The sequence below is a fragment of the Halyomorpha halys genome, unplaced genomic scaffold, assembly GCF_000696795.3.
Source record: "Halyomorpha halys isolate HHAL.00 unplaced genomic scaffold, Hhal_1.1 Scaffold800.1, whole genome shotgun sequence".
Taxonomy (NCBI): domain Eukaryota; kingdom Metazoa; phylum Arthropoda; class Insecta; order Hemiptera; family Pentatomidae; genus Halyomorpha; species Halyomorpha halys.
The window spans coordinates 185519-201947 of NW_027109163.1; the positions used below are offsets into that span (position 1 = coordinate 185519).

At 28.0% G+C, this 16429-nt stretch overlaps 1 protein-coding gene across 1 annotated transcript in view; it reads left to right on the top strand.

Moving 5' to 3' along the window:
• The window catches only part of TM9SF4 (transmembrane 9 superfamily protein member 4), a 22167-nt gene extending 6512 nt beyond the window's left edge, over positions 1-15655 (top strand). The window contains exons 4-9 of the mRNA XM_014429421.2: positions 2939-3222; positions 5887-6090; positions 6379-6536; positions 8343-8602; positions 9780-9963; positions 11918-15655. Of these exons, the coding sequence (XP_014284907.1) occupies positions 2939-3222; positions 5887-6090; positions 6379-6536; positions 8343-8602; positions 9780-9963; positions 11918-12157 (1330 nt within the window). The 3' untranslated portion in view covers positions 12158-15655. The remainder of the gene's footprint in view (positions 1-2938; positions 3223-5886; positions 6091-6378; positions 6537-8342; positions 8603-9779; positions 9964-11917) is intronic.
• Positions 15656-16429: the final 774 nt, after the last annotated feature.

Below are 16429 nucleotides of genomic sequence, written 5' to 3' on the forward strand. Positions count from 1 at the left end.
CAAATAAAATCATACATAAAAACCTTAATGTTCCCTTTATTACCGATGTAGCTGAACCAGAAATCACTCCTTCCATTATAAATTTCCTAACCACTCAAATCCCCTAGTTTCTAACCTTGCATCCTCTTCCATTCCTGACAATCCTCCGAGGCGCCAGAAAAGAAGATGGCCACGAGACCAGCTAATTAAAATGTTATTAGAGTGCTACCTATGAGTTGTTGCTCTACACGCCTGTAACACTCCATTTTAACTAAGACCATATTTACTGAATGTATTATGTAATATACAGTTGTAAATTTCAATAAAGCTTAAAAAAAAATTTTACTCTTCCTTCGAAGGTTCTAATATGAGTTTGACTGAGTAGACACATGTACAGTTTTTTTATTGAGTCTGTTAACAGTTGTCATCTCGGCATGGTTATTAAATGATTACTTTTTTTATTTTACTTATCGTAATGTTAATAAAACTTTCAATGGACAGGATGTCTAACTCCATAAAATCAATCTTAATATTTTCAATATTGATTCACAATTCAGTATTGAATAAATATTTTGGAGCACAACGTAAATTTTAATTAACTTATATACTTCTATATTTATCTGTTTTATTTTTATATTTATAGTTAAATGTCATACTTTTCCAAAACAAAAATATTATTATTTCTGTTAAAATTGGAGTTTGTAAATTTATCAACTGAAAGACTCATTTGAATGTTACTACGGGGAAATATTGTCAAATATGAGCATAGTAAAATTATCTGTTTTGAAACAAGCAAGGATTAATTTCAACTAAAAGTAGGGTGGTAAGTATGGATTGTGATACTGGTATTCACTAATTTAAATACTTTTTTTTGGTATTTACTAGACAGTTTTTAAATTATCTCCACTATATTCAGAGGTTGCCAATATAGCAAAATAGTATAAGTTTTTGTTTTATGTCTCCCTGATGGGCAAAATTAATTAGACTGTGAATACAAAGTTGCGTTGTACAATCTAGAGAAGTGATAAAATAGGTGAATCATCCAAGGAGGTGGACCATAACTGTCCTATTTCAGCTCAGAGCAATACTGCACATGCACAGGATTCCTAGTCTGATATTCATATCTGTGAAGATAATGTTGTAGTTGTGAAGAAAGTGCGAAATATTTCGATATTTTTTAAATTGGTGAGTTAGTTATTCACATTGTATTTGCATATCATACTCTAGGGTTCAAAATATTTTTCAGGTTTATCATATACTCTTAATTAATAAACCCACAATAATTAATAAGAATAACTGTAAAGAACAAAAAAATCTGTTGATAATACTTTGGTTTGTTTTCGTTATTTATATGATGAAAAGAATATGGTGGCACAATGTAAAAAATGTTCAAGATAAGTGAATGGAGGAAGTACAAGCAAACTCCTTGCACATTTAAAAATGAAACATAATACTAATTTGTTAAAGAGGAAAGAATCTAATTGTGATGAAGATACAAATATAAGCATAGTTTTTTAAGCCCAACCCATCAGGGATTTTAGATTATTTTGAAAAAAAAGAAGATAATTTGCATGAAATTATAAGTAAAATGTAAGCATTGGATGGTTTGCCCTTTCGAGTGTTTTGCACTTCTACTGAACTAAGAAAATCACTATCCACCGGAGATTTTAAAAATCCACCTATCCACATTCAGAAGAATTCGGTATAGTTATTGAAGATCATGACACTATTTTCGATAGTGAAAAGGAATTGTCTCTTGAACAAAAATTAGAATTAGCGATAACTGAAAAAAAATTCAACAAACCGAAATATAATGCAGATCTCAGTTATATCCAAAACCATCAGACTAGAAATCGATTTATTTGAAGATGAGAGATTTAAATTTGGAGGTAAACACTTGAGAAAAGTATATCACGCTTTGCTAACAGTATCGTATATGCTGAAAGAGTGTTCTCGACAGCTGGTAATTTTTACACAAAATAACTTTCCAGGCTTAATGACAGTACAATAGATGCATTATGTATTTTAAGATTATATTTCAAAAATTTGGGATAGTACCACAGACTGAATACTGACATTTATATATATATATTTTTTTTTGTATGCTGTTATAATTTATAAGTTAGAAAGGATTTTTTGTGGTATTTACTCTCTCTTATAAAACTGTCTAAAAAAATTAAACACAGAAATACCTGTTTTTTTTTTTTTTCTAAAATTCCTGCTACTGGTCTTCCGGTATTAGAATCTAAAAAATACCGAATACAGGTATTGAAGTTTTGGTCTGAAATTGCAATCCCTAGTGGTAAGTGAAAGTTGTGTGATGCACCATAATTTTTAACTCTTTTTAATTTCTGTTTAATTATATTCTAATACTTCGAAGGTTTTACATGTGAGTGCTGAATGAATTTAGAAGGGTTATAAAAGCTCTGCAAAGTAATAAACTCTTAATAGAAATTAAAAAAATATATGGGAAATTTGGGCATTGAAAGTTATGCGTTGGAAACTAGCAGTATAGTAGTTGGCAAGGAGTTACTTCCGGCTCTACATAATATTGTAAAACCTGGACATTTCTGGAAATCACAAGTATAAATCCGAATTAATTACCAGCTGAAATATGGCTGTGAATAGTTACTCACACCCTTTGTTTTTAGAAGGCTCCTACTTCCTTATTTCAATGCTTACACAAGTATCCTGATGGCCTTGTGGACCTAATCCCTTCGAAATAATTCTCCAAAGATGGTGTCTTTTAACTATTGTGACAATAATGTTAAGTGGTAATTATAAACTATTATTAAGAAATATAAATTATAGTTTATAATAATACTAGTATCTTATGAAACATAATGGATAGTATTTGTTTCGGAAGAAACATTGGAAATTTTTATTTCTATTTAATTTTTTTTTTATTAAAACCTTCATGAAATTCAATGTTTATAAATTTCTTATTTAAATTTAACAGGGAAACATACAGAGTTGTAGGCTTTGAGGTCGAAGCTCAAAGTATTGATAAATCGCAAATTATGTTTGAAAAGAATGGATACTGTCGATTACCCACTGAGGGAACTATCAAACCTCAGGAAGTTGATAAAGCTCCAACGTCCCTCTACCTTACATATTCTGTACAATGGATAGCATCAGATGTTAGTTGGGCGTCCCGCTGGGACATTTACCTTGGAATGACTGATGTACAGATTCATTGGTTTTCAATATTCAACTCTCTTGTGGTTGTTATATTTCTTTTTGGTGAGTACCATTAAACCATATTTGTTTTTTCTGATTTAATGTTTTATTTTGTTTATTTAGTACAGACAGTCAGTGTTTTAAATTATTTTGAAATTATGTCACTAACTAATTTTCACCAGGACTGTTTTATATCAAAGGAATTCAAAGTTGAAAATCAAATTTTCTTTATCTAAAGAATCATTTAAAAATCAATTGAAATGAAAAATGGAGCTACTTATTATTTATTTGTTATTAAAAGCACAGACTATAATAAATTTAAAACATTATGAATAATAACTTATGAAGAATAGTTATCTTTTTGAGTAGTATAATTAAATTAGTAGTACAGGCAGTCCTCCTACTTAAGTACTATGTATTATTACTTCAACAAATCCTTTTCTTTTCTTGCTTCATGGTGTTATTTCTTCAGTTACTTCTAACACTCATGAAGAGTAAAATCTTAGGTTTTTTAAACATGAAGATGGGTGATAAAAGTATTCTATCTGGTAGGGTTTATTAGACATCTCATACAATTATGTTGGAAGTAAATAAATTAAATATATAGAGGTTTATAGAAAACCGAAATATGGAAGCATTATTTTTATAGTGAACAATTCAACAATAATGAAAGAAACTGCTACATGAAATTAAAATGTTTTTCAATTTATTTGACAATATGAAAGTACCTTTTTATTTGATTTAACTTACTATCCAGGGAATGAAATCTGACTTAAGTAAGTAGAAGGACTGCTGGTTCTACTAATTTAATTATACTACTAAAAAAGATTACTCTTTATAAGATTTTATTCATAAAGCTTTAAATTTATTACAGTTTGGGGATTCTAATAAGTCATTTTCACTTTCACATTTATTATTTTATAGTAAAACTATTAGATGTGATCTCTACGCTGTTTCTCACAGTAATTGTAGCATAAATTGGAAATGGCAAAGGGACTTGTACAGATCTTTCAGCTCTAGTCTTTTCAAAGGACGGGTTTAGTGATTTCAAAATATAACTTATAGTGCTGGTACATCTATTACTATTTAGATTCATCATCGTCTGCAGATAGTAAGCTTGTTTCAAGTAGTGATAAGAAATGGATTTAGGTTACCCGGTTACCCTTTGATGTTGAGCCAAAAATGTGATATGCTGCTCCCTATTAGGAGGTTACTGAGATTTCCATAACACTAATACAAATAGATTTTGTTTTTAATGCTGTAAATAGTCTTTGTGATGGTCTCACCATGGAGTTTTTCTGCTGATTTAATAAAAGGGAGGTGGAAATGCTGTACAAATACAATTCACAAGTGATTTTGAATATTACTGATTTTCAGTGAGTTCAATTCATTTGAATACAGTGGTTTAATCTCTAGTTAATATAATCGTTAGACTGTTGTGAATGATCCTAGATGAAGACCCTCTGACTGTAAAGATTACCTTCTTTTATTTTATAAATAGATGGCTTTATCAATAAAAGTTTAGCTGCTTTTCTTTGTACTGTTGCTACAAAATACCAAATGTATGTAGTTTTACTGAAAAACAAACAAACAGGGGTTAAGGTGAATTGAAAAAAGGATGTTATTATGATTGAAAAATTAATTATACATGATTTTTTTGGAATGCCAGAGAATTGTCTTTTTATTGTGCTTTCAAAAGTAGTAATTGTGAATTCTTTGTTTTAGTTACGATCTAGTTTACATCATAGTTTTCATTGCATTTGAGACATCATTCCTGTTGTGATACTGTGAAACATAACTTACATTTAATAATTTAACAACTTTAGTGTTGGTAATATTGGTTTTCTTATTAGTTTTGAATGATATGCCAACATCGTTCTGTCATGTTGGAATTTTTCTTTTGGGTTCAAATATTATAGATTTGATTTTGACTAAAGTTTGGATTAATAAGTTTTATATACAAGTTATAAATAAATTAGATTAATGATTTAATATATTTATTAATTGATTGTTATTATATTAATAATAACACCAACTTCAGTGATCCAATATACTCTTCACTTCTTATTTTAAAACCTCCAATGTTTTGGGCCTTAGACCATTTTCAAGGAGACAACCTCAATCATTGTATGATCACTATACAAGACATTTTAAATGAATTGTGGCAATTCAATGATTGAGATTGTCATCTTGAAAATGGCATAAGTGCTGCAATGTCGGAGGTTTTAAAATAAAATGTTGAGAGCATATTGGATCATTGAAGTTAGTGTTATTATTATTAAATAAATAAACTTTGTTGATCTTAAATAAAATTGTGTATTTGATCTATTCTTGCTTTCCCTACAGTTCTTCATAAGATTTTCATTTCTATAGCCATGACTTTGCTCTCCTCTCTTCCTTATTATCCAACTTTCAGAACCATGTATGGAAAGAGTATAGATTGGTATACTGACTTTAAGATGTGGAGTTTCACTTTTTGGCTTATCAACTACAGTATTACTTATCTAGAAGTATACAGAATTTTCTATACATATTCTGTTTGAAATTTTTGAGTCCGCTTACGATTCCGAAAGTCATCACTATATTAACTTTCATAATGATTTTCTGTTCTATCAGATTAAACTTATTATCTGAGACCTTTCACCTAGCTCATTTTAAATATTCTTAATGCTATTCAAATATATTTAATAAAAATCTTGTATAATGATTTTTTTTTTTTTTTAATAGGCATATTGACAATGATAATGGTCCGAACTCTAAGGAGGGATATTGCCAGGTATAATTCTGATGATGCAATTGAAGAAGCTCTTGAAGAATCTGGTTGGAAGCTTGTTCATGGTGATGTTTTCAGGCCGCCTAGGTATCCCAGATTATTTTCTGCTGTCGTAGGCTCTGGAATACAGATATTCATTATGGCTGTTATCACAATATGTAAGTTGGTTATTTTGCTTCATTTATTTTTCAGAAGCATGCTTTCATACTCACCATCAGCAAATGGAGGAGTAGGATTTTTTGTTCTTTTAAATTTAATCTGGTTTAACTAAACCAATATATATTTTACATCCCCAGTAATATATTTCTTTCATCCTATGATTATCTGTTTTGTGTTGATATCTTCATTTTAACTCTTATTTCTGTTTTGATTTAATGCTATTGAAAATCTATCATTAAATACGATAACTACAAATGCATAAAGACTGTTCTTTATTTCTGTTTCAGTTTTCGCTATGTTAGGGATGTTATCTCCTGCATCGAGAGGTGCTTTGATGACTGTAGCTATAATGTTATATGTATTCTCTGGTCTTACTGCGGGTTACATTGCTGCTCGTCTTTATAAGACTCTAAAAGGAAGGCAGTGGAAGAGAGCTGCATTTTTGGTAATTTAAATCTTTTCATTTAAATGATACATTGACTACTGCCTTCTAGTTTGCAGTCTTACCAAAGATGCCAATTACAAGTTGCCTCATAATTTTTTTTTTTAACTTATATACTCAAAAATACCATTTACCTCATCTTTTGATAGTGATAATTTTTTTGTTATAATAATATTTTATCAACATATTTATAATATTATTGTATCATTCTCTCATTGATGTATTACTTATAACAGTCTTCTAGATAATATTTCTTGGAAAAAAATATGATAGGAGAATAATTTAATCAATTGGCTTTAGTTTACAAATTTTCTGTTTTATTTTTTTTTTTTTTATTAATATCTGCTCATAATTGAGTTTCACATGGTTTTTGATTTTTGTACGTTTGTTATCTTTTCTCAGGAGTATGCCTCGTTTATTTGTTTTTATAAATAGTTTATTTAATAAATAAGTTGGTGGTTAGACATTTCCAACTTGTTTTACTTTATTGGTGACTAACAAACTGGGGTGAATGATGATCACTAGGGTTAGGATTTTTATTGTAATTAAAAATACTAAATATGCACATATGTGTGTTATAATTATAGAATAAATACATAAGATGTGAGATATGTGAATTCAATAAAATTATTGTATGTGTCAATAGATGGTGCCACCTGTCTCTCCTTAACAATACTATTACCCAGTGCTTTATCGTTTGAAGACTTAAAACTACTCGTGGATTAAACAGATATCCTTATGCATATTTTAATTTTCTAACATAAAAAATTATATCATCGGAGCTTAGTACTAACTGTCCAAAAGTTTCACCCATTATTTGTTTTTAAAACAGATCGCAGTTCTGTCTGAATTCTGTTTCCTATATCTCCTGATACATCTTCCATTTTGCGAGAAGCTTCATTGTTAAGATCCATGTTTTTAAAATAAGACCAATTATTCAAGCTCTTGGGCAATGAGTGTGATGAAAGCTTATTTGTTTGAGAAAGAAGCATCATTTTTAAATATCAGATTTTCCTACTATTTATGGGTTTGAGTAAGAACTGCAACTAACTCATAATCTAGCTTTGAAACAACATATTTTATTTTTTCAAAGATTTTCGAGTAATACTCGATGGCCTGAAGTGACTTTCCCCTCTCACATCTGGCAGAGAAGGTAGAATCAGTTCTGGATAATTTTCCTTGAACCTTTGTGCTCAGTTTAGAGTGTTTTAAATAAAAGGTCCTTTTTTACAAATTACATCAATGAATCTACTTCTGGAGATCCAGACTGAACAGGTTCAGAAACATGTGCACAAGATATGTGACATGAATAATTTTAGGATGAAATACTTTTAGTACATTATAAATACTTTTAGCATATCATTTATACTTGAAGCACTGTTTGACAAAAAGAAACAATACTTTTTCTTGTTGCACACTATCTGGCTAAAGGAGATAAAAAATCGCACAATTGCTTTTTTGTTTTGTTTTTTATCATACCCATCCTTATTCAAATTCTGATTTCAATAGAAATAACAAATTACAAGTATGGAGTGAAATATGTAAATAGAAATTGGTTCTAATTTTATCTGATATACACCAAAACTTAAAATGATTATTGGTTCATGTTGATATCTTTGTCAATAAAAAATATTTATTTACATGATAATTCCTAGCCATAATAATCATTAACTTTTAATACCACAGAGATGGCACTTTAGCACAAGTAAAGCTTGCGATTATTTCCTATGTTAATTTTGTATTCAAGCTCATTTTAATTTGTATTTTTGTGAATTGAACTATTTTTAAGTATATAATTTTTCTTTGCAGACTGCTACCTTTTATCCTGGCATAGTGTTCTCCGTTTGTTTCTTTCTTAATTTTTTTATCTGGGGCAAACAATCTAGTGGTGCTGTTCCTTTCTCAACTATGGTGTACCTCCTGTTGATGTGGTTTGGTATTTCTTTGCCGCTTGTTTATTTGGGTTATTTCTTTGGGTACAGGAAACATCCGTTTCCCCAACCTGTAAGAACAAATCAGATACCACGTCAAGTACCCGATCAGCTGTGGTATATGAATCCTTTCTTGTGGTGAGTTAATGATTTCTTTAAAAATATTAATTATAATGGTTTTGATGTATGTTTTCAATTTTTTTTTTAACTAGTTAATGTGGTTATTTTCCTGGAGGTTGGAAACGAAAAGATTCTATCTGTCATGTTTTGATTGCTATGTATTATAAACATGATTTTTTTTATCATGTCGTATTTGTATATAAAATAAGTTGGGATATTTATAAGATGATTGAGGTTGTGAATGTTGCTATAAAATGGTTGATTAGATTCTCAGTTATGACAGAACTTCAGTCTCTGGGGAGTTTAAAATAAATTTTGTATACATATTTAATTTTGTTATTTATTCTTTATTCGTTATTATACGCTGGACCCGCCCTGCCAAGACCCACGGGGAGCGACGGTCCTATATCACTTTTGAAATATTAGCTTAATATGGGAAGAGGAGACTTTAAGATAGTTTAATCAAGCAATCAATGGCCCTTGACAAGAAAAGCAGGACAGATGCTCAACTCCTGGGAGAGAAAGGTATTGAGAAGGATCTGGGAAGGAGTCTCGGAGAATGGAATTTGGGAATTTGAAGAAGAAGAAGAAGAAGAAGAAGAAGAAGGAATGATGAACTGATGGATCTGTTCGGGGAACCCAGCATCTTGGTTTTAGTCAAAGGAGCAAGAATAAGATAGTTAAGACACGTTGAGAGGATGCTCAATGAAAGGGTACCCAAAAAGATGGTTTATGGCAAACGGAAAAGAGGGCATCCCTTGATCAGATGGTTGGATGATGTGAAAGAGGATTTGAAGCTTTTAAATGTTGAAAGATGGAAAGAGAAAGCAAGAGACCGTGTAGATTGGTTGGCTGTGGTGGTGGAGGAGGCCCGGGTTCTTGCAGGACCATAGTGCCATAATAATAATATTTTATCTAATTTATGATACATTTTTAAAGAAGACATACTTTTTTTTTCTAAATATGTTTTTTTGTATTTCAAATCATTACAGTTCAAAACATTTTAAGTAGATAAAATTTGATCTAATTTTCATAATTTTTCAAATTATTTTAAACAATGTCTTTGTACAAACATTTATTTTCTATTAGATTCAAATAGACTTGGAAGTACTTTGTAGTATACTAATCCTGTAATATAATTATATTCGATATCTGGAAATATTTCATAAATTTGTTTATTTATTTATTTTTTCAGTACTTTAATGGCTGGAGTTCTTCCATTTGGGGCAGTATTTATTGAACTATTCTTTATTTTTACGGCTATCTGGCAGAACCAATTCTATTACATGTTTGGATTTCTCTTCCTAGTCCTCATCATTCTTGTTATTTCTTGTTCTCAAATTTCCATTGTAATGATTTATTTTCAACTTTGTGGAGAGGTAAGTAATAAAAAAACTTTGTTATTATTTTAAAAACTAGTACTTTTAAAAACAATTTCTATATAAAATTATGTTTTTTTGGAAGAAGATGGTTGACCGTATGAAGTAAATTGTTGGAAGATAGTCTGGGTGGGGGTCAATAAAGGTATCAAAATAGTAAAAGAAAAATATTTATATGAGAAGATGGTTGGGATTGCGGTCAGAATATAACACAAATAAGTTGAAATAACTTATTTAATAGTGCCAACGTCTTGACCAGAATTTCTAGCCTTCAAGATAACAACCAATGAATACAATAAATAAAAAAGAAAATATAAACAGAATGACTTGTAGTGAATAATTGTACAGAACGGAATTAATAAAAATAAAGTGAAGAAAGAAGTAGAAAATAAAATGTATATATAGATAATTAAATAAATAAGTAAAAATAACATAATTAAAGAAACAAAAATTTAAAGTTATATAATGCATAGGAATATGAATATTTGAGTTTATTATAATTTAAAAATTAAAATTATGGAAAGAAAAAAAAATTAAATAGATAAATAAAAAGTAAAATTGAGAGAAAGAAAATATATGTAAATAATGAAATATGTAACCATAATATTAGAATGAAGAAACAAAATATAAAGTTGAGTTAGACAAAAGAAGTGAATAGAAAACATAACAATCATAATATATGGTGAACATAACGTGGGTAAGGATAATTAAGAAAAGAATAGAGAAGGAAGTAAAAGAAAGCTTAGGAAAAAGAGAGTAAAACAAAGAGCTTACCTGCTAGTAGGAAATCGTAAAGCCAAGTGAGCTAGCGGTGCGTGCGGTAAGGCCCAGAGTTAAAAAAGTACGTTACAAATTAATTTTCAGAACTTAATGATGATTTTAATGTGAGCAAAAGACTGAAAATATGAAGTGATGCTATCTCATAAACAAAAACATATAATGCCTTTTACCAAACTGTGTGTCTTTTCAAGACAGTGTAGATGACATTTCTGTTGGTAAAAATTAAAAGTGATCCCCTAGACTTCCTTGTCACCTAATTCTAGTTGGTTAGAAAAATAACTGAGGCTCACACTTGAAGACAGGCTCAAAATACTCCACTGTGGTAGAGAATTAGGTTCAGGAAACTTATACAATGAGCTAGAACAGTTTAGCTTAAAACTATTTGTGCAACCAGTTTTTTTTTTGTTTAGAAGTAAGGTTTGGAGATAACCACGAAAGGAGCACACTTGAGTTAAGACTCAACAAATAATCGAGAAAATGCATGATTATAATTTTTTTAAATAGACTTCAAATGACTTATTAATGATAAAAATGGCTGAATATGTAGCATGCAGTTGGTAGAATGTACTTTAATTTTCACATTTTTAGTTAACTCTCATCTAAGGTAAATAATCTGCTATGATATAAAATGACCTTTAATAATTAAATGATCATATTACTATCACAACTTAATCATGAGCTCCTTTGGGTCAGGATTAAGAACCTTGAAAAGTGCTTATGGTAACATCATACTTGAAATCACAGATATTTAAATATTTAGATAGTTAGATATTGGAAAAAAATAATCTACGTGGTCATCAAAATTCTTTTTATCACATTTGCTGGCTTTTGATAAGAAATAATTGAGCCATCATTAGGGTGTGTTCAGAATTTGGAAGCAAACAGCTTAGAAACATCGCTATACCTAAATTACTGTGCCTTAATTATTTTCTAAGGTATAAACACAATATACACCATCAGCAATGAGTTACATGTACTGCTGCAATAAATGCAATGATCCAGAATTCTAAAAGTGTAAAATTTAACTTAAGGACGTAATTTCCTTATCTATTTTTCTATTATGTTTTATATTTTGTAGACCTGTTATCTAAGTATTTATTCATTTGATTTATTTATGTGTTTTTTAATCATTAAATGAGTCTTCAAACCTTTAATTTTGATGTATTTGTTTCAGGATTACAATTGGTGGTGGAGATCTCTTATGGTTTCTGGTGGTTCAGCTGCATATGTTCTTGCTTATGCAATATTCTATTTTTTTACAAAACTTGAAATTACAGAGTTTATTCCAATGCTTCTTTACATGGGCTATACAATGCTAATGGTATTAACTTACTGGATTTTAACTGGAACTATTGGTTTCTTTGCTGCGTACAGTTTTATTATTAAAATATATGGAGCAGTTAAAATTGATTAAGAGTATTTTTGTACTAAATATATGTAAGTGGCAGTTTTTCTCCAACTCAATTTATTTGAGTGAATAAATTTATATTTAAATTATTTTTCGTAATGTTTTTAGATTAAAAAAAAATCTAGTTAACCAATGTATTATTTTGGTCTCTGTTCTTTATTTATGCTTATTTAAAGAGTGTAAAATTACTTTGAGTTTATCCTAAGTTGAAATCAAGACATTATCTATAAGAATCAAAAGGTCTGATAGGAACAGCATCTGTATTCAGTAATGAATTAAAATCATCTTTTAAAATTAATACAAACCTAATTTGATTTCATAACGTACTTAGATTTATTTATAAATGACTTTGAATTGAAAATATAAATCATATTTAGAAGCTGAATCAAAAGTAAATATAGTAGAACCCCTGTTAGCTGGCCATCTCAGAACTGAGGCTTGACTGGTTAAGTCAATAATAATTTTAGTTATTTCAAAGGGAAATATAAATTGAAAAGTAGAATAAAACAGTTTTATGACGTATTAAATATGTATATACAGATTTTATTATGCATTTGAAAACAGGTGAAGACAAAGTATTTACAATAAGTTTAAAAAGTCTGTTATTTTCTTTTGTTTTTTAACATCAACAGAATTTTTAGAAGCGAAATATTTCCATTTTTAATGATTTTTTTTAAAAATCTATTCGCAACCTTTACTCTATCATTTCTTTTTCCTCACTTAGCCGGTTAATTTGTTTCTGGTTAGCCAAGATTGACCCTTAATAGTACAGTTACTATTTTTATTGAGTTAGGAGTATTGACAACTTGTAATATTTTAAATTTATTGTCAAATTGATGAAGTCATTACTATTATTGTGTTCATTGTTTCTGTTCTAAGGAGTTTATTGTTCATCATGTTTGCTTATTTTTCATTACATGGTCTCACTTTTGGGTCATAATTTAAAAAAAAAAAATTCTCTTTTGCAGTTAGTTTATGATTGTCTGTTGTACACTTTCCACCTGCTATATTATTTTGAAAATTTATAAACAATTATTAAAAGTAGTAAAGTAAAGCACTCATAGCAATGGATTTGTAATGTGATAAAAGTTCTTAAGTTATAAATTGGTTTAAATATTTTTTAAGAAATATATATGAGTTATATTTTCATTTTTTTTTAAATTGTAGTTATTTTCTCATATTTATTAATTTTCCTCCTAGGTGTTTGTATAATTATGTATTAATTAATTGTTTAATGGTTTCTAAGATGACCTCCATTCTGTTACTTCATAAAACTATCTATATAAAGGTCACTAGTGCTACTTGTTACGGTGATAATCATTTTATTCCTTATTCAATTGTTATGAATTGATAGTGGTTTTAAAATAACTTATAATGGAATAAAATACCTGTTGGTGATGTGTTCATATATCAAAACCAACAGTTAAAGATTCTCCTTTTAAGGATAATGAGTTGAGAGATCTTGCTGGTTCATGTTTCCTCCAGATGGATCTTAAATACCAAAACAAGTGTTACTATTGGACTCTTTCTCATTAATGTTAAGGGTTTTAATTTGTATTGTTTACTGTTTGGCAACATTACATCTGATAGCTACCAAAATATTATAAACATAAGTATTCTGATTTTGAAGAAATGGTTTTCATCGGTCTATAAGTTGAAGTGTCATTGCGTTTCATTCAAGAGCCATTTATCAATGGTTAATTCTTCATTAAAAAGTATTTAAATAAAAAAAAAAAAATTATACAAGTATGTTTAGGAAAGTGTTTTTTAAAGTTTCTACATAAGTTATATCAAAACCGCCATTCCTTCAAAATTTGAATCATATAAATAATGACTGTTGAATATTAATGATTATGTTCTGCTTCATTTAGAATTTGCATGTTTATGTAAGTCATTTTCCTGAATTGTTGTATTTTCGTTTGAAGAATCCTTAAAAAAATGTTGCGACAATAAAGAGTTTCCAGTAAATCTTTATATCACTTTAACCCATTTTACTACAAGCCACATTTCCATAATAACACTTTCATACATTTTTTTTTTTCATGTTTACTTTAATAAAAACTTGAATTTTATTATCAATTAAGGGATTGCTATATGTGTTGGTGACAAAAAATGAGAATGAATTATATTTTTTTGTTTCAAATTTATTTTTTGATTTAATTTATTGATATTTTATAAGAACGGTATTATTATAATTTGAATGATTATTAATCATGATAATTATATTTATTCTTTATGGGTTGCCTATTAGTAAGATAGACAATGGATTTGTATATAAGAATTAAGTTACACTATTTCTTTGAAAATAAAAATTAATTTTAACCGAAATACTTATAACATTATTTTAAGTTAATCAATTTTTTTTTTTTTTTTTAATTTTTATATTGAGTATACAATTGTTCAGAAAACCTAGGTAAGACTTCATCTGATTTCTTAGATTTTAGATACTAAGTATCTTTATGGAGAAAAATTCTGTATACTTCTTTTTATCATTTTGTCTGAAATAATATATTTTGATTTGTAAAAAAAAAAAATTGGAAATATTTTTTTTTACTTTCCCTTTGTTAATAAATAGTCATTTTTATCCATATCTTAGTTTTTATATATTTTATTTTGTATAGATATTTTATTCCCTTATTGTTTAAATAAAATAATGATATCCCAAAACAGGTTGTGTATGTTTAACTTTTTACAAAAAAAATTATAGACATTTTATTCCCTTATTTTTCATTTTGAATAAAATAATTATATCCCAGAAAAGGTTGTGTGTGTTTAACTTTTAAAAAAAAATTATGTTCTTTAATTTTTTTTTTGTTAATAAATTTACAAATATTATTTATTTTTTTAAATTTATTGTATGTAAATTATAAGCTTAGCTATAGGCAGTATTTTATTCAGTCCACAAATGTATATATAAATGTCAATTTGAGTAAGATTCATTTGTAAAATGTTTTTATACAAGTTTTTTAAAATGCATAATTTAAGTATATTTATATGTTACAAAGGATTTTATTCCTTAGTAAGTTTGATGCAATTATTCTTGGTTTGTTTAACTTATTTACTCATCATCACAATAAAATTCAAATTAGTTACTATTGTATCATAGGTTTGATTTGACAAGAAAAAAAAAAAAATGGAGAAAGTAGTGAATACATTACCATGAAGCATTAGTTGTTTGTCATGTAATCTATTTATGTTGTATGTACATAATTTATGACTTTTTTCTAATATTTATTTAGAATAAAAGAAGGATTGATTACCATAACCAAACATTGTCATTTAGTTGTTAACTCTTTCATGTGGACCAGTGAAATAATCATGGAATTGAGGAGCTAGAACTAGACATGATTTTAAGGTCCCTGAGAAATAAAAAAGAACTTGACATCCGGGATTTGTAATCAATCTTTTAGTTTAAAATATTTAAAAGAAGATTTATTATCTTTTTTTAAGATTTAATTACTGGCATTTTATATTGTTATATAAATAAAGACTGTGAAATTTAAATTTAATTTATTAATTTTTTAAAAATTAATATCTGTTAATTACTTTTTTCTCCTTCTAATTTTTTTTAAGAAAAATGTGTTTAGCATTTTTATTTTTTTAATGATAGTATATGTTTATTTGTTTTAATAATGAAGACCCTAAGAAGACATTGTGGAAGTTCATGAAATTTTAGCTCATAGGCATTAGGAAATAATTTTTCAGAGAGTTCTGTTGACTTGGAGCAATAAAACAATCTTTTTGGGTTTTTTGTCCTATAAAGTCAGTTTAGGAATTATACTCACCAAATTCGACTGATAATATTAAACATTTCCTCTTGTTTATCAACCATTTTGATAGTAAATTGACGATTTTATTTATTTTTTATGTTTTACATTTGTTGAAAAGATTTTTTCTATAGTTGTTTTCCTTAGTCAGTAAGGTTTTTTATTTCAAAATTATTTTAATTATTACTAAATATTGTAGAATTACAATGATTTTCATACCAGACAAGTATCTCCAATAAATAATTGGAGCTTTTGTTTGTTTTGGATAAGTCATAATATTTTTTTATCTCATAGGCCGCCTTTTACCAAATCCAATCAGGTGTGAGAAACATACTTTCTTTAATTTTATTGAAGAGTGGTAACCCTAAGTACAACAGGTGCATATTAGGGGCCCATATGATTTTTATTTTCTAACATTGTGGTGTTCTGAATTAATTTTATTCTTAATTAGTCTTTAAGTATAATCCATTTCCTTGTACATTCATTAATGCAGAAATAAATACATACTGTT